The 27,835-nt window shown below is 37.9% G+C and overlaps 2 protein-coding genes across 5 annotated transcripts in view; both read right to left on the bottom strand.

Annotated features, from left to right (window-relative positions):
- Positions 1–6,456, bottom strand: part of zcchc14 (zinc finger, CCHC domain containing 14) — a 33,453-nt gene extending 26,997 nt beyond the window's left edge. For 3 of the 4 annotated variants that reach the window (XM_028449210.1, XM_028449209.1, XM_028449208.1), the window contains exons 1-2: positions 5,411–6,456; positions 2,386–2,589 (exon numbers count right to left, since the gene is read on the bottom strand). In XM_028449210.1, coding sequence (XP_028305011.1) covers positions 2,386–2,589; positions 5,411–5,905 — 699 coding nt within the window. In that variant the 5' untranslated portion in view covers positions 5,906–6,456. The remainder of the gene's footprint in view (positions 1–2,385; positions 2,590–5,410) is intronic. The other variant, XM_028449211.1, reaches the window with a different exon arrangement.
- Positions 6,457–10,536: 4,080 nt separating this feature from the next.
- Positions 10,537–27,835, bottom strand: part of jph3b (junctophilin 3b) — a 64,407-nt gene continuing 47,108 nt past the window's right edge. The window contains exons 4-6 of the mRNA XM_028448888.1: positions 20,083–20,207; positions 17,576–18,507; positions 10,537–11,549 (exon numbers count right to left, since the gene is read on the bottom strand). Coding sequence (XP_028304689.1) covers positions 11,469–11,549; positions 17,576–18,507; positions 20,083–20,207 — 1,138 coding nt within the window. The 3' untranslated portion in view covers positions 10,537–11,468. The remainder of the gene's footprint in view (positions 11,550–17,575; positions 18,508–20,082; positions 20,208–27,835) is intronic.

Here is a 27,835-nt window from a genome sequence, read left to right on the forward strand (position 1 = left end):
ACATTTTCTTTCTTATCGTTTGTGGACAAAAAATAAAGAACTTTCATATTTGAGACTGCATTGTAGTAATTAGTCTACATAAATATTGATATTTCTAATAATTCACAAAGTGCATTCATACTCAGCTTTTTCTCTGACAATCTGTATAATATCCAAGTAAAATTTGAAAAATAATTCAATTCTGAATCGAAATCAAATCGAATCAAATCAAAATCAAATCGAATCCAATCGTGATTAATCGATTCAAAACCCTAATAATCGAAATCGAATCGATTCAGGAAACTGGCCGTCATACCCAGCTCTAGTGATAATGAAAAGAAATCTGCAAAAGCGTTCGTGAACATAAAGCAACAGTGATGGTTACATGTCATGAGTCCTAAAGTACTGAGAGTCTTTCATGGTGATTTGCTGAATAACTGTAGTTTTCCAGACATGGTCACAAATTGAGTTTGTTACAGTGTTAAAACAGTTGAAGGCTATTTAGCTCTGATTTCAGGGTTATTGTTGTTTTTCAGTAAAATGACATATTTTCTCCCATTTACCAAATATCTACAGCCTCTTAAGGTAGTTTCAACAAACGCTGCATGTGAAATCACTTCTGACTTTTTATTGCATCTAAAAGATGAAAAATATTGAGTATTGCAGACGCTTTTCTCTATAATTGAGTAGCTTTGCACTAATGGGGTGGGCTTGTAAGATGGTTTGAAATATGGAAAATTAGGTTTCTCTGTTGGACTATTTCCACTCAACCAAGGAAATCGTTACATTCCCTGCGGTAGGAGGAACATATGATAAAGCTGCTAGTGATGATAAACCTTTTAACAAGTAGTCGTCATAGATCAATAAATCAAAGATAATTCACACAAACAAATGAAAAAGTTTCAGGCAATGAATTTTGTGGAGAGTTTTTTTTTTCCCAAATTTGTTTTCGATCATCTTATTAAGGCTCGTTCAGACCAAATGCGTCGAAAGCGTCAGGTTTTCATAGACAATATATGGTGGACGTGCTCCTAGGAACGTTGAGAGGTCCCGCTGCGCGTCCCGCTCCGCCTTTGTGGCGCGTTTTGTGATTTCAAGCTTTTGATGTGCGTCCAGCACTTTAAAGTTGGGAGTTTAGAGTTGGGATTGTTGAACTTTTGGGGCATAACGCGGTGCGTCGACCAATCAGGAACTTTGAAAAAAAAAAAAACCACACAAACCAGAGACAGATGGACAGGCACTCTTCTACTGGAATAGAGCGACTGCAGTTGGTGTCCTGGTAGGAGATGCGACTGCTGATGCGGGTCAGCAGATCTTCAAACTGGGCACGGGAGAGACGGAAGTAGCGCTAAAAGCGACTCTTGTCCGAGTGCAGCTCTGGTGTATCCAGAAACGCCGCCGAGGTGCCCTGCGACAACGTTGACTCACTTTATTTGAGAAATAAAGCGAAGCCACTCTCTCAATAATGTAGAGCCGATGAAAGGGACTCGGAGGCGGAGTGTTCAGCAAGGAACTCCAAACTTTATTCTCCATTCTTCACACTTCTCTATAGCCCTCTAACATCACAGTGCACACACTGAGTCACATCAAAATACATCCGACCGGAAACACAGCCTTCTCAACACAATAATGTTCCCCACCACATCACAGTCACTGGGTGAATTATGAACATTGATCACCACAATATCATCCATTGTATGAACACCACCGGCAACAGAGAAGCCCCTCCCCAAAACGCGCTCTCTTCCCAACTTGTTTGGACGCGTGTCTAGAGCATCTTCGACGCTGGTGACAAGTGTCTGATTCAATGAGCACAAGCATCCAACTAGGAGCACGAGGCATGATTTTGACACCCAAAACGCGTTTGGTGTGAACCCGCCATTAAAGTGTGTTAAAAATACAGAGTGCGCCACCTCAGATATTTTTATACTGCATTTTATTTGAACTACATTTATTTTTGACAAAGTTTAAGGATATGAAAAATAATATTGAAAAAAAAAATTTAAATAGAATTTTGTTTTTTTTTTTTTAAGTGTTTTTACTTTATTCTTAAGGGGATTTCTTGTGGGGTTTTTTTTGCCAAAGAGGGAAGAAAGTGAATGGTTTGACGTATTATTTTGTTAAAACTTTTATCAAGGCATTCCCAGTTACATGACGTCATTCAATATTCAACTATTTCCATTTGTCAACAAACAGAAACTTCAGCTCTAGGTAGATTGTTATATGTGAGGAAAAAATCTACAGTGTTAAAAAAGTTGCAAAATGGTTGCAGAACTTTGTAAAAACATAGTGCAGAAAAGTTCCATCCATGTCACTCATCACAAATCTTCATTTATAGTTGAACAAGCTTTACAGTGAGCTGCTAGAGGAAACGCAACAGCAACACTACAGTGTGTTCCTTCCTACCTTGTGCCAGCAGATGCAGGGCTGGCAGGCCGACAGAGGCAGGTAGGTGGCACAGGTAGCGGGGCACATCGAAGCTAGAGGCAAGGACGGGGTCTGTGGGTGACAGAGAGGATGTGGCTGAGCAGAACACACTCGATCACAGCCGGACCCTCCAGGCTGAACATCTCCTCCTCCTCCTCCTCCTCTGCTGCTTATGCTGCTACCCTGGAACGACACACTCTCTCAGTCTCAGTATGGACTCACTAAGGCAGAGATGGGCAACTGTGATGATAGTCGGAGGCACAAAAATGTGATTGTTTGATCGGAGGGCCACGATATGACAATTCATGCCATCATTAAGAATCTAACACATTTCTAGTTTTTTTGTGTGTGTTTTTTGGGACGTTTTGTGTGTTTTTCTCTCATGTTGTTTGTTTTACTGACATTCTTTGTATTCTTCTCTACATTTATTTGTTTTAGTTGTCATTCTGTGTGTTTCTGGTGTTATTGTGTACATTACTTACCTATTTTGATGTCATTTTGTTTATTTTTATTCTTATTTGTGTCCTCTTGGTATTATTTTGTATATTTTTCAGTCATTTTGTGTGCTTCGAGTCATTTAGTACTCTATTCTCCCACCGGTATTTTAATTATTGCTCTAATGACCTGGAAAAAAGGTAAAAAATAAATCATAAACTTCTTCTCCCTGCTTTAGGTTTTCACCATTAGCCCTGTAGTTTATCTATGACGATGTGCAGCAGGCACCCTGCCATTTACAATGTCTACTTTGTAATTTACTGTCATGATAACATGTGTTGCATGTGTGTGTAGCCCACCTGCTACAATGACACTTTCACATTTGCTCTGAACAGCAAAAACCAACCTGCCTGACAACCTGTCAGAGCACGTATCAAAGTCAAGGCCCGGGGGCTAAATCCATCCCTTTAAAGCATCCATTTCGGCCCGCGGGAGAAATTAAACACGAGTGAGAAAAAACATGAATCGTTGTTTAATTCCCAACTAATTCAGTGGTAAATATTCCAGCCCCTCCAAACAGACAAATTCAACAAAGCTCCACAGTATTTGCAGGGGCTCTCACTTTTACCATGATTATTAGGGACGTCCCGATACAACGGTTTCATTTCCGACATGATACCAATATTGCAGCCTTGCGTATCGACCGATACTGATATTGATCCAATATCAGCATGAATCATACATTTTTTTTTTATTTTTTTTTTAATAAAAAAAAATTTTGTAGTGTGGAATGTCAGAAAAGGCTTGATCAAGTGATGTTACTCAAACAGAGAACAATAGTCAGCAACAGTAGTTATGAGAAAAACTGACCCATTTATTATGAACCAATTAGTTACATACATTTTAACCTTCGACATAATATCTACAGTGTTCTACAATTGAATAAAATAAAAAAATAAATGAATTGGGGGAAAAATAAAAAATCGGAGAATCCAGAAATTTGAATCCGATATTTGTTTTCAGGCTAATATTGGGCCGATATCGGGCCGATATCGGGCCACCCCTAATGATTATATAGTTATAGCAATGTTCAAACACTTTAGGAAAATGTAAAACTGAAGTGGGAGGAAGGGGAAAGCTGAAGCCTAATCTTCCCAAACCCTTTGTGAGCATTAGCTCAATTATTAACAGAGACAGACTTCAAAAAGTAGTGATGAGAACACAAAAGCCTCCTATAAGTTTTGAATGCTTATTGCTCTAACACAGGGGTGTCAAAGTCATTTTAATTCAAGGGGCCAAATACAGACCAGTTTGATCTCAAGTGGGCCACAGGTTTTAAGTGTTTATTTTTTCCCACCACAGTTTTTTAAGACTTTTTTCGCCTTCCGTCCTTGTGGGTTACCGTAGTGCGATGTGAGCCAGCCCCCTCTTTGTTTACATGTGTTTACCCTTTGAGTAGGCGATATGTGTGCCACAGGCATGTTTAATTTTTTTATTCGCACTATGCTGAGATGCTAATGGAAGAGTTTATTTTTTTTTTAATTGTAATGTTATATGTTATAAAATATGTAGTTATCTGATTTCTTAATCAGAAAATTGAAGCTACTGTGAAGTTGCTGTTGTACTTTTGCTTAAACCTGGGTTAAAGCTTGAAATTGTTGAATGACAGAACCTCATTTACTTTTTATTTTGGGATTGTTTTATGCATTTAAACTCTAGAGGACAATCACAGCAATAAAGTTGCACTTTTGACAATATATCTGATGTCTGCAGTCATTTTTAACTAGGGGTGGGAACCTCTGGGTACCTCACGATACGATACAATACACAATACAAAGCTCACGATAACAATTATCTCACAATATGACGATACTGCAATTATCGATATATTGGTCAGAAATCTATCTCCAATAATCTATGATATAACGAGAGAAAAAAAGATTAAGTGAAAAAATACAATTTTTATTTTATATCTCTGAAAGACAATAAATTGAAAAAGTGTCCTATGAACAGCGACACTATTTTAGTGCAACATTTCTGTAAATAAGTGTCAACATACCAACGTAAATTAATAAGTATCTCCGATAGTGCTTTCTGTAAACAACAAATAGGGTCTTTCTTACCAGTGACACCATTACAGTGCAATATTCCAGTAAACAATTTATTGGTTCCTTCAACAAGCAGTGACAAAATTTCTGTGAAAACCTACCTGCACATTTTAGTGAAAAAGCAGAAAAGATTTTGAGAATTTTTTTTTTTAATTGATACTTAGCGCAAGCATATCGATAATCGATCTTGCTGGAAAAAAATATCGCGATATATAGCCGTATCGAGATATCGCCACACTCATAATTTTAAGTGCATTGGATTTTTTAAAAATCAAAAATCGAATCGAAACTCGAATTTTTCTTTCTTTTAAGGCAAAATCGCCCAGCCCTACCTCTGAATTAGAGATTAAAGCTCACTGCCATCATGTGATATTTGTTGTTTGACTAAATAATGTCTGAGGGCCAGTGGCTCTCTCTGAGCTGGTACTGGTACCTCAGTGATGGTGGATGTCCCCTCTCACCTGTAGGATGTCCTGGATGTGGCTGAGCTGCTGCCTCAGCACCTGTTTCTGGTGGAAGCTGAATGCTGGATGGTTGGACGCCATGGTGAACAGCAGCAGAAACTGTTCCTCTGTCCTTCCGTCGTTCAGCGACAGACCATAGTTATTGATCACCGTGTCTATGTGAGTCAGGGTCCGGTACAGGACCCCCGCTGCTTCCCTGTTATCGGAGCCCAGTAGGGCCAGTGACACCAGCAGTTTGCTGCGGACCACCTCGTCGGTGATGTTAGTGAGACCCGACAGGTCTGTGGGGTTGTTGGCTTTGATCTCAGCGTCCCGTAGGGAGTGGTAGTCCTTACTGGCCAAGTCCTCCAGACAGGAGCCGAGGAAGCGCAGCTCTATGGGGACGCAGAGGTCCAGCAGGCCGCACAGGAACTCCGCTCTCTGGGCAGAGGTGAGGGATGAGAACCAGCGGTAGACCCCCTCCCTCTGGACACAACCCCGGCTCTCCACCATCCTGACACACGCGCCACACGACACGACCCTGGAGATACTCCAATTTTAACCACTCCAACACTAGGAGTAAAAAACTAACTTTACAAAGTCAACTTTCGCTGAAAGTCCAGGTTGTGTCACTTGCAGCAGTGCTGGCCTTTGTTTCTGGTCCAGGGGACTGTGGACAGTCCGGTGTGTAACTCGCCTTGCATTGTGGGCGTTAAACACGGCACAGGTCAGCCACGAGCACCCCCGCCGTGTCCCCCTCCGCCGGCGGGGTGACAGCGGTACAAACACGGCAAAAACACGCACACATGCAGGGACACGGTCCGCCCGAAGCTCAGCTGGTGTGTCCAGAAACAGACGTTAAGTCCACATTAGTCCTCATGGTTCAGCCTGTGCCACGGAGTGAGTCTAAAACACACACCTCTGGAGCTGAGAGCCGCCGGGTAAAGCACCATTAGCTGCAATGGAGAGATGTGTAATTAAAGGTTCTCACTCAGTGTCCGTCAATGGACTTCGTGCAAAACGTACTATTTGAGGGTTGTCCTCACTAGTCAGCAGCGAGTCCTCAAACCAGGACAAAAAAAACAAAAAAAAAAACAGCTGGGAATAACATTATAACGACTCTGTAACTCAATTCCTGCCATTGGCTGAAAAATACGTCTGTCTTCAGCTCGGCCAATCTGATTGGCTAAAAGTGGAGCACGCTCCGCCCCCTCTCACATAACTTTTCACCATGCGTTCATGCTTATCTCAACTCGTTAATAGGCCTTTAAAGCGTTACTTAGTCACTGAATGTTCACTTCACTTTGTCCATGAAAGCTATTTATGATTCCTCAACAAACAGTAAGTGACATTTTAACGTTTTAATATAAAGCTACACATGTAAAGCTAATAGTTTCCCATTACTTTAGAGCAGCGGTTGAATCCAAGTACCCCCTTATGTCCATGTAACAGCATAATGATTGAATGAATGAGTGATAATATCTCATTTAGGAAATAAGTGGAATGAAACAATATTTAGTGCTTCCTGGATAGATTTATTTCTATAGTTTTTATCATTTACGGTCATTTCTCTCGTGATGTGGGACCAAGACTAACCCTATTTGTATTGTAACCCCTGTTCATGTTCTATAATCAAGATCATTTCTTATCATCTTGTGTATTTTTGGTGTATTTTGTTGTTGTTGTTTGTCTGTTTTTATTATTCAGTATATTTTTTCTCTCATTTTGTATGTTTTTGTTGTCGTTTTTCTGTGTCGTTAGTATTATATATAGTATAATTCTATCTTAGTGTGTGTGTGTGTGTGTGTGTGTGTGTGTGTGTGTGTGTGTGTGTGTTTGGTGTCGTTTGGTTGTTTTTTGTGTGGTTTTGTACGTTCCTCTGTTATTTTTGTGTATTTTGTAGTGATTTTGTGTATTTTTTTCTCATTCAGTGTGCCTTTATTGACATTTTGTGTGTTGCTGGTAATGGTAAGTGTTTTTCTCTCTTAGTGTGCGTTATTGTCATTTTGTGCATTATGTTGTTCTCTTTTTTTTTTAATTTTTAAATTATTTTTTATTATTCAGTGTATGTTTCTCTTATTTTGTGTGTTTTTGTTGTCGTTTTGTGAGTTACTGCTGTTATTGAGCGTGATTATAAAAATTATAAAACCCTATATATTTAATGCTTTTATTTGTAATTTTTCTTCTCGCTCTTTCTCTCTCTCTCTCTGTGTGTGTGTGTACCCCCTGTAGTGCCATTGCCTACACCAATGTGAGAAACACTGCTTTAAAGGATATTAGTCTTTGTTTTCATTAGTTTTGAAGTTATTCTTCCGGGTCTCCCAATTCATTTATTTATTAATTTCAATCAATTGTTGAATATTCCTATGTTTAAGTTAAGCTAGCGGCTATTTTGCCCTTAAGAAAGGTTTTTTTTAAAAATTATTATTATTACATAAGCCACCCACACACCCAAACTTTAGTTATGTCTGCAATATCAATATCAAATGAATATAATGTAATTTACTTAACCTTTTCTGTAATTTAGATAGAAGAAGATAGATAGAAGGCTTTTATTGTCATTATACACAATGTACAACGAAATTAAAGGACAACACTGGTGGTGCAAGAGCACAGGTATAAAGAAAAAAATAAAATTAAAACACAATAGCTAGTAAAAATATGAAATAAAATAATATTAAATAAAATGTATTATAGGAGAGCATGATAGCAGCAATAGGAATATACAGTTTTTGTTGGATTAAATGTTGCTTTTTTTTAAGAAAAGGGTTAAGTTGTATATGTATATGTATATATATATATATATATATATATATTTTCTTAAAATAAAAAAGCAACAATCAACCCAACAAAACTGTTGAAATGCTGTTAATATATATAATATATATATATATATAATATAATAACCTAACCCTAATGAATACTTTTGTCCTTCCTGGTGTTGTAGTTTAAAAGTCCAACCAGAAGGTGGAGCTAGATGATCATTTTGAGATTCACATCCACTAAATTCTTTGTGTAATGTTGCATGTATACTGTCATCTTTTTTAATGGCTCCTTTATACACACACAATTATTTGAGAAAGGATATTTGAATGAAACGTTTAAGGTCACACCCTTCTTTGTTTTTTTCTCCTTTTAAGCCCCACCCTCATTCATCTAAACCCGTCCCTTTGTTGACGTAGGAAAACAAAGTTAGGGTTGCTATAGTAACTGCACCCCTCCTCTCTGCTCTTTGAACAGGACCTGTACCAATCCCTGCATCCTTGGGGATGCCACACACACACACACACACCAGGGTTGGGGTCATTACAATTAAATTATGATTACAATAAGCATACTGAGCTTGAAATAAATACCCTAATAAAAGTTAGCCTTCCTCTTGTGTTAGCTTTCTGTTAGCATCTCTAATGATAACGGCTCCTAGATTAGCTCTAAAATCCATTGGTTACCTTGTTAGGCTTCCTAATCAATAAAAATATAGGTTTTAATATTTTTCTAAATGGTAAAATGTGGGAAAGCTTGATACGAGACATATTTTAATAATTGTTAACTACATATGTGTAGAACTGTACATAGAACTGTAACATGGTTCCTCAGTTTTGCGTTAACTTATTTTTCAAGTTAAATTATAATTTCATGGCAATCACAATTCCAAAGTCAATTATCTGAACTCAATTACAATTAAATTACGATCGCGACAGCAATTAATTATATTTACGCAATCAATTATCAATTATGCAATTACAATTATAATTGACCGTGACACACACACACACACACACACACACTAAATAGGCTACAACGATAAAAGACAAAAGTCATTTTCCTTTTAAACACTTTCATTATTTTCTCCACAACTTAAAAACATAACATAGTAATTCCCAAAGAAAGAAAAGAAGAAAGAAAGAAAGAAAGAAAGAAAGAAGAGAGTGAAAGTATAGAGAGAGTTTGGCATGCTGTGGCATGCTGCAGACTAAGAGAGGTGCAGGACATCACCACCAGGCTGATGGCGTTAGACCTACAATACAGCTTTCCAAGCATTTCTTGGTCTGGGACACACATAAAAAAAAAAATTAAAAAATGAAGAAAGAAAAAAAAATCCATTGTTCTGCCTTTTGGGGGTGCAGGCACAACATTCTGAGCTTTTGGAACAATGTGGAGGAAAAGAATCACCAAAGATTACGGTTAAATTTAACTTCCAATTGTTTGATCAATATTATCCAAACAGAAAATCACCCTGTTGTTGTTACTAATGTTAACAAACTCAGCTACACTGCTGCGCTGTCACATGTTCACACACTGATGAACATCCATGTGCACACATGTAAACAAGCAGAGAGGCAGGTGCTACTTATGAAATGATGTAGTTTGACAGACTTTCCAGAATCTGTCAAACGAGCACACTCCCATTGTTGCTGCCTAGGATGTTTCCTAAAAATGAAGCGTGATCGGGGGTTTTGTCTTTCTCAACCACGTTTCAAACTCAAGGCCCGGGGGCCCTTTCGAGCATCCAATTCGGCTTACAGAAGACAGTAAAAATGATAGATAAAGCATTGTCTTAATTGTCAAATAATTCAGTTTTAAATATCTCAAATTCAAAAATTCAATGAAACGCCACAATATTTTTAGGGGTTTGATGTTTTCCCATGCTTATAGCACATGAATGCACTCATTTTTGATTGCAAATCTAAATTTTTCCAAATATCTTGCAACTTCTCACAATTAATTCAACTAAGTTACACAAAAAATTTGTTACAAAATCCAAATTTTTTGACATAGGATGTTCCTTAAAAATGAAACGTGATCAGGGGTTTCGTCTTTCTAAACCACGTGTCAAACTCAAGGCTCGGGGGCAAAATCCGGCCCTTTAGAGCATCCAATTCGGCCTACAAATGACAGTGAAAATGATCAATAAAACATTAATTATTGTCTTAATTACCAAATAGTTCAGTTTTAGATATCTCAAATTCACAAATTTAATGAAACGTCACAATATTTTTAGGGGTTTGAAGTTTTCCCATGCTTATAGCACATGAATGAATGCAGTCATTTTTAATTGCAAATCAAAATTTTTCCAAATATCTTGCAATTTCTCACAATTAAACTAAATTACACAAAAAATGGTTACAAAACATATTTTTTTTGACGTAAAGATACAATATACAATAATGTTAAAATTTCTCTTTTTTTCCCCCACTTGGGATTAAACTTGTGCGTATTTGTCCCCTGAACTAAAATGACTTTGACACCCCTGCTCTCGACATATTGGTCAAAGTCACACAGTTATGTAATGATCTTGGTTAGTAAAAAAAAATATTTGTCACAAAAAATATCAGAAGAATTTACTTTTGAAAACAGTACAACTGTCGGCCAAATATTGTGGTTATGTTAAACATAACTCTGTGAATATTAGGGCAGAGTTTTAGGCATAGGCAGTAAATAAAATACAGGCTAAATATTATCCATGAACATAAGTCAGTGCCCGATTCAAATATTTGTAAAATAAAGCTTAAATTAAATGTACTGTTATACTTTGGAAGCAATAGAGGGCTTGGAACTGGATTTTACTTACACGTTTTTCACGACAAGAATTGAACTCACTTCAGATGTAAACATACTGTAAATAAATCCCTTGCAGTGTTAAAGTTTGCATGTGTATATTTAGACTTATACATTCATCAGTAAGAGCAACAGGGTGAGAGGAGCAACTAAAAAGGCTGGAGTTTCATAGAGAAAGGTGTTATCCACAAGAAAATGGCAATAAATCATTTATTTTTTATATATAAATCTGTTGAAAACTATGATTTAAAGATGGAAAAACTCTGACTCGTCACTTCTGCCTGCACATGTATGAACTACTGTTGTTCACTTTAGTTCAGTTAATGCACTACATTATTTATGTGCAGTCCATGAACCAGGAGTTCCCCTCACACTTGCTTTGGGAACAGCAGTGGGACCAACTCCCACTGAAAGCTTCAACCCACACACACAACGGTTCCGTCTCTCTGTAATACTCGTATCAATGTAAAGTTATTGTAGCCTCGTCAGTCCTGCTCCAAAAGCCAGTGCTTTGTCTTTAAATAAAAAAGTGAATAAACAAAACAGCCACTCCGATGTTGAGCAGGATCACCATGACAACAAGGATGGTGCTGTAGGCCTGCGTGGGAGACAGAGAAGAAGAGAAAGTGTCAATAATAAGGACACACACAATGCTCACACACACGCCAGGCTGTTCTCATCCATAACGTGCATTTAGTGTATAATATGACGCATACAAATGCCCATGCAAGGATTTAACCATTTCTGCACTACATATAATCAGTTTTAATCATTTTTATCCATGATCAAAAATAATCTGCTGTATGTTTCAATGATGCACAATGACGCCAATCCTCTGCGGGACACACTGACAGATCTGAGGAGCTCTTTTAGCAGCTCCATTCAGAGTGTGAAGGAGCGGCACCTCCAATCATTCCTTCCTGCTGCTCTCAGACTTAACAATAAACTGGAACCCTACTGAGTTGCCTGATAGATCAGTGAACGGAACATCAGTTACTCTGACAAAAAAAGAAAGGAAAAAGGATGCAATTGTCCATGTTCAAAATAGCATGGTAACGTACTACTCATACTAAGTATGACGTCAAAATTAGTATGTAGCGCGTTCACATTAGATACTAGGGAAAGATTGAGTACGCGAGAAATACCCGTATGTACACTATATTGGGACATTATTTATGTATGCATGGTGGACAATAGGGGTGTTGAAAAAAATCGATTTGGTGATATATCGCGGTATTACGTCACGCGATTCTCGGATCAATTCAAAATACATCCACGTGAAATTTTTTTATTTTTTTATTAACCTTTATTTAACCAGGAAAGTCTTTTCCACTGCAGGAGACATTGTAACTGCACAAAAAAGTGCTGAAACCTGGGCATGTTGACAATTTTGTGTTTTTTCAATAAAATCTAAAAAGAAAGTACTAACTTTCTGAATTTATTTGTTGTTCTAGGCATATACCTCAGTTAAGTTGCACTGAAGTCAAAGTTGGTTTAAAAGCCACAGGCAGATTGTATGTTATTTTTTTTTATTTTAAGTTGTTGGCACATGGCATGTTAAAGCTAATGTTTTGAGTGTAAAATATGCCAATAAAATATATTTCATACATAATGTTCTCATGAAGGTGTACACATTTACAGATTAGTTGTTTCTTAAGTCAAAAAAAATTGCAATACTCACTTTTTACAAATATCGGGACATATCGTATTGTATCGTGACCTATGCATCGTAATACAAAACGTATCGCCAGATGCCAGGCAATACACACCCCTAGTGGACACACTATAGTCATACTCAACCGTCCCATGATGCATTGTGAGCGGATATTCAGGGAATGTAAAATCGCTCTGGGACCGGCTTCAACGTAAAAGTCAAACATTCTCTTTTCAAAACAAAGTTAGTTTATTGTTGTAATCTGTGCTTTAAAATGTATATTTTATATTTATTTAAAGTTTAAATAAATCTGAAATTGTTTATTATGAAAGATTGATTTATTGCTTGTGTTCATTGAAAAATACACAACAAGAGGCCCTTAAAAAAATAATTGCATATTAAATCGCAATATTGAGGGAAAAAAAATTCACAATTAGATTATTTTCCAAAATCGTTCAGCCCTAATGCATAGAAGTGTTTTTACTTAATTCTGAAATAACAAAGTAGAACAAATATTGTGTCAAGATAATCACTGTTTTCCTTGTCTGGCAAAAAAAGAAAAAAGAGAACCCGTGGTAAGAATGAAGTAAAAACACTTCTATTCTCCCTGACCAGTCCATTACATTATATGCTTTCCCCAAATCCACCCAGAGATAGTCCATCTGTACTTCTTTAATATCAAAAACTGGTTATTATTGCTTGACCTTTTACGAATGTAGCATTATGTGACAAAAAACACCTAATTATATGCAGAATCAGAGTCCTTTTTATTGTCTTTACGCGTACTCTTCCATACATACAATGAAATTGTAGTCGGAAGTCTTGACATAATTAAAAGAAAAATAAATATAATATGAACAAGGTTAGACTAGTCTAGGAGTTATTAGCTGTGTCAAATTTCATATCAAAATGATGCCACCTGTTAACCCACCTCCTTTAAAAGCAATACCAATAAAATTCATTAATTTCACTTCATAATTTATAATTATCAGATTAGGGAAGTATTTCATGCGGTTTATCGTCGTGATTTACAAAGTATGATCTCAACATATTGATCGAATCATTCAAAAGTGGGATTTTGACTTCTCATCTAAATGAGAAATGCTCAAAATAAAAACAAGTAATTAATTATTGATGAAATTCAAAATGATTTGTGTGTGTAGTACAAGCCAGTGCGTCATCACAAAGACAGCATTAGCATTATACTATATAACATGCACTTATCCATTACTACTGCATTTGTTTCTTGATGTGTTGACCGGACACACAAAGGAATGGGGGTTGGGGTCTTTTTCCTGGTGACACTGAAACAGATCCTCACTGACAATTGGGGGTCATCTGGTTAAAGCCACTCTTTTCGAGCGCCTGCATCTTTTCCCTGCTACTATCACTCTACTTTTCAGGCTCTGTTAGAAGGATTGATATTCAGCATCTTGTGTTCTCACACAAGTGATTTACTAACACAGTGGGACCTGCACAGAACTGTGGTTTTAATTAAGACCACCTCGTCTGAAATAATCCCAATGACAGCATCAGTGAGAGAGGGAATATGAGAGCCTGTAAACTGCATATGGACATTAAGCTGCTTTACTGCAACATTGTTGTGAATGACTCCATCCAGAGTGGATCTTAATTAGGTTTCTGCTGATTAGGGTTTTATCACAGATCACTGTTGTGGATTATTACAGGACTTCAGGTAGATGATTGTCTCATTCCAGTTGTCTATACGCTGATAAACAGTAAATTTGAATATACAAAATGTTTTGTTTATTACGTTTTAACTAGTTAACCATTTTCAATTGTTGTGCAGCATGATTAGTCACAGTTAATACATTGTAAATTACATTAAGGCAATCAGTTTTTGCTACGGGACATACTATAAATCTTGTAGGAATGGTGTAATATCATATAATGCAGGTCTGCATGGATCTCCTTAATTTATTGCAGCTTCGTTATAACAACGATTAGATAAAACTTTACAAATTTCCGATAACTTTTTAAGTTCTTTTTTTGACTGAATTCTTACAGCTAACATTTATATTGTATATTTCACCATCACAAAATGACTTTGCTCCTCAACCTCAATATAAACTATTTAGCAGAATTACAATAGACTTAATAAGTATTTACACATTTAAAAAAAAAAAAAAAAAAAAAAGCATACTTCTTCAAACAAATAACAAAAACAGAACATAGACCTTTCCAAATGCAACCACTTACATGCTAGTGAACAGCCATTCTACTTATTTTAATGAAAAGCGACTAGCACGCAGCTGCACCAGCAGCATGTGTGCTGAGTACAATTCATTAAAGCCTCAATTTCCATTTTTCATTTTGATTATGAACCCAAATTTCTAGACTGTGTAATATAGAATAAATCAGATGTCAATCAAATTATGAGAGAATTGTGCTGCACACAATTTTTAAACAACCTGAAAAATCACGAGTATCTGGTGATACAAGACATCATAATATATAAAGGTCATGGTATAATATTATAAATGTTAATTAAAAATTCAATGGCTTGGGGAAAAAAAAAACATGATCAAAAGAGATAAATGCTTTTTTATGGATATTTTATCCCTGTCCTTTTAAAACATTACCCTACTTTTGATCTAGACCTCTAATTTGACTAAATTTAATTAAGTCGCAGGTCTGCTATGACTAAAATCCTTTGAAGGTTTTTAGTTTCTCATTGAAATATTAGAAATATTTCAAAATATTCTTTGTACTTTCCCTCTAAATGTAATCTGTTGTGATGCACTGAGGTTGGTTACAAGGCGTTATGAAGACTGTGTAACACATTCGAGTGATTAACAAGCAAATCTGATACCTAGAGTGAAAAGTATCAAACGAGAAGAAGAATAACTGGATTGATTGATTGAATTATTGACTATTTGTGTGTTGGTGTGTAAGTAAGAGAGAGAGAGAGAGAGTGAAAGAGAGACTAGATATCAGTTCATTGGAATGGCCCTCTCACTCCTGAGCTGGTGCCTTTTGTGTTTTTCTGTTGTAGTATATGCGCTCACACAAAACTAAACTTGCTTCTCTGCAGCTGAAAACACACACACACACACACAAATACACAGACGCGTGCATCTCTACCTCTAAACCTCCCTTGCCACTGACGCATGCCCAATGATTGGCCACCGTTGAAGCAAGGCATACGCTGTTCCCTAGCAACAGAGCACTGGTTAACCAATAAGATGCCTTCTGTGAGGAAGGGGTTGGTTTGCCTATCTACTGTTACTAAGGTGCAGAGAGGACCGCTGGGGTTGTGTCTCTGCCTGTGCATGTCTGTGAGCATGTTCAAGGCTTCTTCATGTAGCAGGTAGCAGCTGCACCACTCCACTTTACTCACATTGGCCATAATTAAAGTTTTTCAGCCATTTTTGGATATTGTGCACACAAGATAAGTGACAGTGTGAAAGGGCCAAAAGTACAAGTGTGTGCCTTTGTGTGTGTGTTTTTTAGGTTGCAGAATGTTGTGTTGCCTTCATTTGCCAATGCTATGAGCGTTCATTTGTCCAGGATTAGCGACAGTTGATGTCATTCATGGGCCAAAGTCAAGATGTAGCCAAAAATTGATACTAAAACAGTGTAATCCCCTCAGTCCTTGCTCATAGAACCAAAAGAATCTTTCTTTATATCACAAGGTTAAACCTTGTTCATCTCTCTGGGATTATCCTAATATGCGGGATAACATTGTGTTATGTCATAGGGATGGGACGCAGCCTCATAACTGTGGGCAGCAGCAAATCCCTTTAGTCAAATCAATGTGTGGCAGTGACATGACAGATACAACAAATGTACCATTTAGTGGCCATGCAGTGTGTTATTAAACCCCAATACACTAAAGTCAGAGGGTTCTTTGCTGCTCTCTCAAGTATGTCAAACTTTTTTGGTTTAAAACATCATCTTCAAGGTTTCAATCAGCAAAGCACTAATATATCCAGTTCAAAAAGTGCGTTTACATGCAGTTTGAGAAAACGTAGTCCAATAGTATCTGGATTTTTAAATGTATGTAAACAGGTAAGCTCGGCTGGAATTAGTTCAATTAACACATCCAGACAATGTGATTGACAATCAAGCTAATAGTGCATGTCGGCACGTGAGCTCCATAGGAATCAGATATGGCATTCTGCGCACGCATCACTTTTGGTCCATTGACCCTCCCCCGAAAGAAGAGGGAGATTGATGGTGGGCGACAAGCAGAAGATGTACTTATGGACGGACAAGGGAACCAATTTCATGCCGCTAAAGATGGGAGGAAAAACTTAAAAAGAATTGTTCGGATCAACTGAAACTATGTCAACGCATTCTGTTCTGTAAAGGATCCACTAGTTAGCTTAGCTCGATAACATGCTCGTATCCACACTGAGTGATAAGCAAAGTCAGTGAACAGCTATTGAATAAGGTGCAGATGGGTTTCCTTCTGGGTAAAAAAAATTAAAGTAAAGACGCTGAAAGGAGGGGTGCTAAAAGACATTTAGTTCCAGTAAACTTTGATTTGAACACCATGTAAACTGAGTATATATAGTGTTCGATATCATTTAAAAAAAATAAAAATAATAATCACTTAACACTATCGCTATTATACCAAAAGAGAAGAAAACAATTACATCCCTAGTGTTAAAGTAATAAATAAATGTCAGCTGCACAATACATAATATGGAGCGTTTGTCTTAATACAAAATGCGATAAGTGATGAATCTGAATCTGATTTACTTACATAAACACAGTATATACCCAATGTTAAAAATCAGTTTCCTCTTCATCATACTTAAGTGTTGAAACTCCCTCATCTAAACTCACCTAAAATCTATTATTATTATTATTATTATTATTATTATTGGATGTCTAATTTCTTAACTTTTGCACACTGTGCAATTTTAGTATATTTTTTTTAGTTATTTACCTGCCACACTGTGAGACCTGGATATCATAACCTTCTTCAGTGTGAGTCTTACCGAGTTGCCTTTGCTCTGCAGGAGGCGCTGCTCCTGCTGCTCTGGCGTGATGGGAGTGGACTTCAGAGGGGGGGAGAGGGTGAGGTCCCGCCGTAAAGGCCGTGAGTCCATCTTCTCCCCCAGTCTGTCCTGCTTGTCTTTCCCACTCTCCTTCCCTTCTCGGTTCTTGTGCCGCTGTCGCTGCACAGTGTGTGAATGCCCCTCTCCATGCGTGTGCCCAGGCCTCTCCTCCCCATGCCCATGGGGCTTGTGGGTAGTGGAGTCTCTGGGCTGTAAAGGCTTCATCTCCATCTCATAGTTGCTAATTTTCTCCTCGTCCTGCTCTAGCAGGCGGCCTCCGCGGCCATGTACACCCCTCGATGATGCCTCGGTCCACCTGTCGCCTCTGGCCTGTCGGTGATTGGATGAGCCGTGTTCCCGCGACTTGTGATTGGAGGAGCTGTGTTTGTGTCCATTTGTCCTGCCGACCCCTTGCCCTCCTCCTCCTCCTTTTGACAATACCCCTCTTTTCTTGTCCTCGCTCCAGCTATTGGCTCGTAGGTACTCCCCCTTCCCTCCTCCTTTCCCTCCACCAACTTTTTCACCTCCACCGCTACCTCCCTCTATCAAAACCTGGATCTCTGTCTGCCCTCTGTTGCCTTTCTCATTCTTTTCCACACTCTCTTTTCCCTTGTCCCCATGGTCCACAGCACTCTGCCGATGGAAACGGGCACTTTTGCTGCGCTGCGCTGGCCTAGTAGGAGGTGGCGGGGTGTGGGGTGGTGACGAAGAAGGTGGACTGAGATCAGGAGTGGCTGCATCATTGGAAGGGTCATCAGAGGCCACACTTTTTACATAGAGATCTGGACTATCAGCTGTACCGGCACTGCTGGACAAGCCCTCGCCTTCAAATTCACTGGATACCTGACGTTTGGGACGCTGCACCTCCATTCCTGCAGAGGACACATTACAGCAATACAAAAGATTGTGACACAGTACTCAATAAAGCCTTGATGATATTGTCCATTAAGCATAGGGCTGGGCGACATGCCTGAAAAATGTATGACAATATAAGTGTTTCATATCAGTCGAGATTGATAATTATTGATTAATTTTTTTTTAACCTTTTCAAAATAAGAACCAGAAGAAAAGAGGCCAAATTTAAATACTTTTATTTTGAATGTAATTTTTAACATTTACGGTAAAAAAGACTATGGAAAAAAATAATAAACCTCAATTAAAAAAATAAACTGTTAAATGTACAAATATAGACATTAAATGAATGCCTAATTTATTTTGTAAATAATAAATCAGTGCAGAGCTGAGGTAGAACGAACATCTCTATGTATTAAGAAAATATTATGGGGGCAATTTAGGCATTTATTTCCTCATTTATAATAATTTCCTTTTTTTTTTAAAAAAAAAAAAAGCACATGAAAAGGATAAATTACTGAAATAGTGTTTTTACTGTTTAATATAAACCACTGCTGCTGAATGTTGTTTATTTCATATCAGATAATATGTTACATAAAGTAATGGTTGATAAATATCTCTCTGATTTCGTAGAATTAAGCCAGATCAGACTTGATTATTTAATCATTATTTACTGAGAGCAGTACTAACAGGATATTTTGGTGTAATAATCACAATAGTTACATTACTGTCTAATGGGGCCAGCTTTGTTATCGTTTATTCACCCAGGCCTAATTAAGCATCATGGTGATACCCTTTAACTGCACTGAAATTCAGCAGAATCTCTCCTGATGACCGTCTCAAAGTTATTTTAGAACAAAAGACCAAAAGGCAGATAAATTATAGCACTAAATGCAGTGAAAGGAGACGTCTTTAAACTTCTTTAAAAAAAACAGTATAAGGGGGAAAACTGGCAAAATGATTTTAAAACATTAACAATAATCCTGAGAGAAAACTCAAAAAAATGTCATCCTACCTGTATCTTTCACAAAATAAAATGTTGATGATGAATGGAATGAAACAATAACAGTTCTGTGGCAAAATCATGAAGAAAAGGTTTACTTGACCAATTGTGTCTTATTGTAAGAAAGTTTGCAAACACGGAAATTTGTACAGAGAGGCACAAAGGGGAAAAAATATTTGTCCTCTTATTTTTAAAGATTTCTCACAGATTGAGACATTAATTTGTACCCATATGTGAGCAGATGCAAATAAAAAAGCAGGGAAAACATGATGGCAGGGATATAAAAATGAACAAATTACAAATGTCAGCGCCGATTGTTGTTGACAGAGATGTTTTTACATTGGTCGTGTGTGTGTGTGCGTGTGTGTGAGCCTTGTGCTGTGTTGACGCCCTGCAGAGCTCTTCAGGTATGACTGACAGAGGCAGAGCTACAAAGCTTCAGGGTGGCTGATGTTGACCTTTATTGCTAGTATGTGCACTATGCCAATGTGTTTATTTTGTTTACGCGTGTGGTGCTTCAGGAGTTGTCACATACATGCATGCTTGGGAGGTTTGTGGCTTGGTGTGTGTATGTGTGGGTGTGCCAGCTAACCATTTCCTGGATGCTGGAAAGAAGGGGAGAACTGCTTGGCGATGATCCTCGCCATGCGGCTTTCCTCTTGTGCTTTTTGAGCCGCTCCCACCGCAGCCTCGGCCTTGCCTTGTGCATGAGCCGTCCTAAAACACAGAAACATTTGTTAAAGTCCTGGAAGACAATCAAATTTACCGGCGTTCAAATGGCCAAAAGAAACCCCACTACGCTCATTTTTGTTCGGATAGCAATAAAAAAAATAGGACACAATATAATCCTGACAGTGACATCCAGAAAAAACTGAACGCGAGGAATCTCATAACAGACTGACCTTTAGATCGATTAAAGTGCTGACAGTGCACCACAGAACAACTTTTCAACCGTACAGAATTATTTGGATGTGATTCTCACATCAACTTGTTGAACTCTTTCTACCATAAGCATTGCTGTTGTTGGAGTGTTTAAAGCAGGTCAAGAGAAGATTCTTCCATAGTATTTCTGGAAGAATCAACTTTTTCACGTATGTACAAACTGTTGTGTAGAACTTGAGTATGAACATTGTTAAACCAAAATCAGCAACATTGCTATGTGTTGTTTACATGTATCTGTGGTATCATTTGTTATCTGTGGATTTACGCATAGTGATGATAACGAGAAAACCTCCGCTTTGCGCCAAAAATCCTCTTTTCCATATATTGCTAGTTATCTGAATCATTGATCATGGTACAATGATCAATCACACTTTAAAGATTTGTAGAAAATTTCTATCCCTAATAATAACTATACAGTAAGTCCAAATGTACGTACACTCCCCATTTTTTTTCAAAAGATTGCAAGTTTCAAGTTTCATAAAAATCAGTAAATTGGAAACCAAGATATGAATTTTTGAAGTGATGTTTTTTTTCAAACTGATCCAGAATCAGTATATTGATTCAGATTCCCTCCAAAAAGTAATCGAATCTTCCATGGCGTAAAGTCTATCTTTGATTAAAATTTTGTCAAAATCCGTGAACTACTTTTGACGTAAATTTTCTAACAGACTAACAAACAACCAAACAAATAAATATGCAGTAGTGAAAATATGACCTCCTTGGTGGAGGTAATAATATTCTCCAGGTGTGTCTGGTAGGTTAGTTGAGGCACCTGAACTTGAAGTTTTGCTTGAAGATGTTTCACATCTCATCCAAACTACCAAAATGATCAGGATGACTAAGAACCTTCACTGACCATCTACAGGTCTGCCCTTTTCACCTACTGTGTGAATAAAATTAGAATAAATATAGCATTTGTAATAAAAATAATTAAATTTGTGACCTGATACCACACATTCATGAGGGTCAACTCCTTTTGTTTTTATTCTATATTTTGTTCTCCGACCTACAGTTAAATGTGCATTTTCAGCATAGGGTGTGTTGTCCTCATTCTTCTTACAGTTCAAAGACACGTAAGCTCGGTTAACTAGAGTCCTAAAAGGCTCATGTTACGTTAACTCAACTTTTCTGTGCTTTAAACATCATAAAAGTGCTATTAGGGCTTCATACACATGCTCAAAGTGTTTTATTCATTGATTCCCTCAATCGTTAGTTAGAGGGTGATTTTCTCCTTTCTTCCTGTAGGGTGAGCCCAAACACCTCGCTCCAATTTGATGACGCGTTCCCACTTTGATGACGAATTTGACGCGGCACTGAGCTGGAGAAGCCGCGCCTCCAGGAAGCTCTCTGCCATGATTGACATATAAACAGACACGCCCACGAAGGTGAGCATTTCAGCGTCCTTCGCACAGTGCTATGTATGTATTTTCTACAGTCTATGTATGTACCGGCGAACGCCCCGCCCCCACGTTCTGTCTCGTGTTTATAAAGCAGCATGTGCTCGGCTACGGAGTGGGTGAGAGGAGGGCGGGCTGTCCTCTGACCCTACATCACCGTGTGGGGAGGAGGAAGTCAGTGTCCCGTCTATAGACACGCCCACTCATGAATATGCATAAGTAGGCCGCAAATCAGCTTGATTGTGTAGAGTTGCTCACAAAGTGACTTTTCAGAGGCTAAAACTCTGGAAATAAGGCGAGTTTGGGAAAATAAACCTCAAATACTATGTTTTTGGGTTTCTTAGAACAAATTGAGATGGTTGAAAAATAGCATGATATGGGACCTTGAAAAAGAGTTGATGGGTATAGTTGGGGTTGCTTGTCTCTGAGTGTTTGTCCATTGATAGACTGACGTTCTGTCCAGAGTTTACCCTTGTTCTACCTGTTCTTCTATTGAAAATGGGCTGTACTTTTATTCATAGGCACTATTGCTACCTTGTCTCCCTGCAGTAAAAATAATGAGTACATGGATGTGGATTTGTTTTAGCTGCCATAGCATTGTGTTGGTGCTGACAAGGAAATCTCCTAATGTCTTTTTTTTATACCTGAGTGTTGGGATCTTTAATCGTTATCTAGTTTCGGAAATATTTTCTCAGACTTATCTTGGATCAGGATTTATCCTTGTGTAGTTTAAAAAATACCAATTCTGATGACTTGCTTTTATGGACAGAGATGTGGGCTGTTAAAATAATAAATAAAACAGTAATGCTCAGTTTTATTGACATCATTCTACCAGCTCAGACCAAATTATAGCTCACCTTTTTTTAAGCCTTCCCAATGTTATTGGCAAAAAGCAATAACTATGAAAATCTCCTCTCTTACTCTTACTTTAATGAGCCTTGCCACTATATATAAACTATTAGTGAAATGTTCCTCATCCAACACTTCTCATTACTCAAATAAACTACCTTCAAGGAGCATGGGGAGAACATGCAAATTTTACAGATGAATGGTACATGCCTGGATTGAGATTTGCGTCATTAAGTTATTCATGATCTTCAAGCCTTCTGTTACGATGGGGAATGGAAGATGACCTCCTTGATTACATTCGCCACATTCTGTATATAAATAAGGAAAATCGATTGCATCCTCATCAGTTACTGTGCTATTGAGGCGTTTATTCTCAAGTTTGCTCCTTAAAAACGGTGAATCCCTCATCTCTGAGACTGTATCTCTGCTATTGTGCCTTGTTATGAGTGCAACACCTCATTATAGAAGGCAAGGCGCGCACACATCAGTGAGTGCAAGCACATGCACTCACCCACACACACACACACACAAGCTTAATAAATGGCATTTCACAAAGCAGCAATAGAGAGAACATAAATTACTCCATGGCTATGGTACAACAGGGCAGCCTTTATTGGTCTGCTTACTATTATATTTTGAATGAATAGGGTTTAAAATGACATCCAATACATCAGCTCTCTTACAGCCTCCTTTGGATAGCCCATCGCACTCTTTATTCTATCCAGTTTTTCTCCCTGCCTGTCATTATTTGCAACTTTCCCTCTTCATCTCGAGCCCTTTACATCTGGTTTTCGTGCCACCCTCTCTGGTTACATCCAAAAGATCTGTTCTACCAATTAAAATGTATCCTCTCACCAGCAGCCGTCTAGCTTTCGCTCTGTTTCAAGGACTCTGCACTCATATCCAACAGCCTCCGTGTCCCTCCCTTTCCTCTCTCTGGGTAGAAACAGTCTTGATGCAGTGATGCATGTCGATGCCTATTGATGTATTCTCTCTCTGCCTCTCTGTTTCTCTTTGCCCCATTCTGCTGTCTGCCAAACACCACCATGCCAGCTCTACAATAAATCCTACACTAGCATTAGTACACGCGCACGCTTGTGGATTGCAGAAGGGTTGTGTGTAAGAAAAAAAGAAGCAGGAGGACATACATTTTTAGCAAATCTGTGTAATTAACAACAACAACATGAGTCAAAAGGTTTTAGTGGTCAGTATCGATCAAAGTAATTCAAGAAAGTAAAAGGGCAGAAAATTAGCGAAACATAGAGAATAATGGTTAATGCTGATGGACAAAATATTTGTTTTATCGGATAGAGACAGTGTAGGCCTCATAAATCGAAGATCACTTGCATGAAAAAAGATGTAATTAAATTGCCACTCGGAAATTTTTGTTTTTATCTTCACCATAAATGCTCAGTTTATTGATAGTTTTGGAAAAGTTTTGTGCATTGAATTGTGGGATGTGGAGCATGGGCGTGGGACTTAAAGGGTAAAGGTGACTCAGTATCCAGGGGCCAAGGCCTGGATACTGAGAAAACATGTACTGTTTTATATATATGTACAAAAATACATTTTAAACATGTTTAGATTATTTATACTGGAATTAAAAGGGACCTGTGTGAAAATAAGTTTTGCACAAAAAACAATTATTCAGGGCCCTAGCTCCAAACCCTCACGTGCACTCTCACGCATTTAAAATGCTGGAACATTTCTTTTGCATGTCAAATCTTAATTAGAAAATAAAATTCTTAAAATTATATATATTGTGAAGATCACATTTTGCTGCCACCAAGTCTTCAGTAGGTGGCCAGAGTGTCCCCATTATTCTAATCATTTTATATTTACATTTTCTTAACCAGATAAATATAGCAATATGGTTAATATACTTTTAATAGCCACACAGTAAAAATATAGGAGCAACCTTTCAGTTTCAGGCACAGTAGCAGCAGGGAAAAGAAACTTAAGAGTAGGGGCCCGCCCAACAAGATGGTTTGTACCCAGGGCTCAAAATGTGGTTCTACGCCCCTGATGTGGAGTCCCGTAGTCGGATGCATTGACGTTGTTTTACTTCATTCTTACCAGGATTTCTTGTGTTTACACCCAAAAAGCTGCCAATGCGACTTCCCAACACTTTTCAGAGTTTTTCAAGGACTTAAAGTTGTGACAAAACAAAGGTGGATGTTTATTGTGTGGTTCACACAGAAAGATCTAAATCCGGTTGAAAAAGAATGTCTCGCAGAGTGAGGTGATATCACAAGGAATACCAAAAACAAACTAGAACAAAAACGGTGTCAAGTGAATTCCTGTCTTCCTTGTCTGGTGAAGAAACACAAGATATCACAGTTAGAACAAAGCAAAAAAAAAACAAAAAAAAAAAACACTTCTATACTCCATATCTCACAATGCCAATAAATTGTCTTTACAGTGGAGTTTCAATAAAGTTTTGAGTGGCAATTTCTACCCTTTACATCTTTTACTCAAGCAAATTATTTTTTATTCATTGATTTATGAGGCTTACACTGGGTCTTTATATGTCTTTTTCATCTCCGCAGCGTTAAGGTTCATTAACACTTTGAACACGTGGACTTAGAGCTTGGGTGTCCTTTGATTATTTATTAAATAATTCAAGTCGAGAGGCAATATTTTTGCTCGATTCCGGCTCAAGTTGCAAACATTGGAAAAATCCTATCAACTATCTTATGACTTACTTTTAAAGAATCCTGCTTCTAATCAACTAACACTTATTTAGAAACTAAGGTTTGTTATTTAAAGATAAATTCTACCTTGGTGATTTTTGTTTGTTTGTGTAAACTGATTATAAATGGCTGGTTTTAGGCAGTGTGTCTTGAGTTTGACACAAGGTGTGTAGAGAATAATGTTCGGCCCATGTGGTTTAATGCAACAGATTGTTAGAAACAAAACGGTATGCTGCAAGTTCTTTATACTGCAGCAAAAATGACAATGTAGTATGTAGTTTAAAAACTCTCCCTCCCAAGAGCAGAGCAGCGGTGTCAAAACATTCATATTGAATATTAATTTTATTTTACTGTCTCCTGTACAGCTTTTACAATTTTCAAAGTCCCAATATGAGGATTCCCAGAAGCCAGTAAGTTTGACAGCTCTGAATGAGAACATGGAAATAATATGCAACTGAATTCACTGCCAGCCATTTTAGAGCATTTTCACTGATTTTTAAAGACAGAATATTTTGTACTGACAATCTAAAATCTGAAACCAGATTCTAAAAGACTAGACTCTCTACTTTCACTGGAATTTTATTTATTTTTTTGTTTCTAGCTTTTGTTCTTAGGTAATCAGCAGTTGAATATAGGTAGTTTTACACAAAATGCCAGTTTCTGAGCAAAAAGCTGAGAAAAAAGGCTTTTTCTGAAAAATCCTGTCAGTGACTGAAACTATTTTTTTTTTTGCTTTAGTGACACCTCAACATTGGTTTCCGTCTATAAAACTACCAAAAAAAAACCACTGAGATTATTATTATTTTTCTATCTATGTCAGAGTTGTATGGTTTTCTTACTGTATTTTGGTCTTCCTCCAAGTCTCTCCCCCGCCAGTCCCCACACACGCAACTTCCTCCTACTCCCGGACATGCCGTAGTACCGCTGACTGCAGTCCACAGTTCGGGGCGGAACTCAACGCTGCTCAACTTCGGCATGCTACTGGGTTTCAGTCCGCAGTTTGGGGCGGAGCTCAATGTAGCATGCTATTGTGCAGTGTGATTTTTATACAGTTAAAAATAATCAACCTCAATAAATAAATCTTGGCATATAAATAATTTTATATGTTACATAATTCTGTATCTATATAATTTAAAATCTATTGCCCCGGTTTGTTGATGGTTTTCTCTCACGATCGCGACACTCTCAATAGTCCACTTAGGTCAACACATGCTCTGCTCCAGTGTGAGCTGCTTTGAGCTGCTGGGAGCTTCACAATCCTCCCTTGTAGTGCCATTCTCTGCCTCGTCCCCGGCTTCTCCCTCCCCACATGGTGATAATCAAGGCTAATCTCTCATCCAAAGGTGTGCTGCTGCCACCTACATGGCACCAGTTGGTCACTACATCATAGTACAAGGCTCATATTCATGGAAGAGCTCCATCACACTGTCTCCTAGCAAAAAAACACAATTGACGTACATATTGGCAGCAGGCATTTGGATTAGAAATGACGTACTGTATATTTAAGTCAATGGCAGTGAATGAGTTTAAGGAAAAGTGTTTGACACAGAAGATAGTTTTAATTTTAAAATATGAAAACTTGGTGTCCTATTAAAAAAGCTGTTAAAAAGACTACTGTAATACACTTAAATCATATCATGCATCATATTTAAACTCTTGTAAAAAGCATTACCATGTTTTAGGTTATAAATATGTGCAACTCTTATAGTAGTTATATATAATATAAGACAATATATAAGGTCCATGTACACTTATAATAGCAATGAATCAGTGGCGGCTGCTGGTCTTTCATGCAGGGGAAGCTCATTTTCTGCCTACTTCAGAAAATATATCTGTTTATTTAAACGTGAATTCTAGTAGAATTCACATTTTGTTGTCAACAACTATTTGTAGATTATCACGCACGCACGCGCGTAGTGTGAGTGTTTGGTCAAAAGTCTCACAACACAAGCAGTAACAGTCTCCACAAACACCAAAAACAGACACTAGGTTTGTCAGAAGTTAATTCGCTATGAGAGGATCAGCAAAGTCTCCGTGTCAACACAGAGCAACGGACTGAAATATTTGAAAAACCCGCCTGTGTGCTTACAACGTCATACTCTCTGATTGGCTCATTTCGCTGTCAATCAAAATTGAATTAGCCTGAGACAGATCATCCAATCATCATCCATTATTCCAGCGTCCGGAACAGACAGATCCAGCCCACTGCTCCATAGACCTCCTGTGAAGCCCGGCGTCCGATGGGCGGGACTAAGTGCGTCATAACCGAGCATTTACCCAATGAGCGTCTAGTTTGACTGCAGTGGATCAACCCCTAAACCCTGTCCCATTGAAGTCAATTGAAGCTGAACTTCACCACTGTTTATTAACACTGTGACGCTGCGGTAATGAATGAAGAACGTCACGCTGTCACTGTCAGTTTCCTGTTATAAGAAGCTGATTCTGAACTAAACATACATGTGTT

The sequence above is a fragment of the Gouania willdenowi genome, chromosome 6 (genome assembly GCF_900634775.1).
Source record: "Gouania willdenowi chromosome 6, fGouWil2.1, whole genome shotgun sequence".
NCBI classification, from domain to species: domain Eukaryota; kingdom Metazoa; phylum Chordata; class Actinopteri; order Blenniiformes; family Gobiesocidae; genus Gouania; species Gouania willdenowi.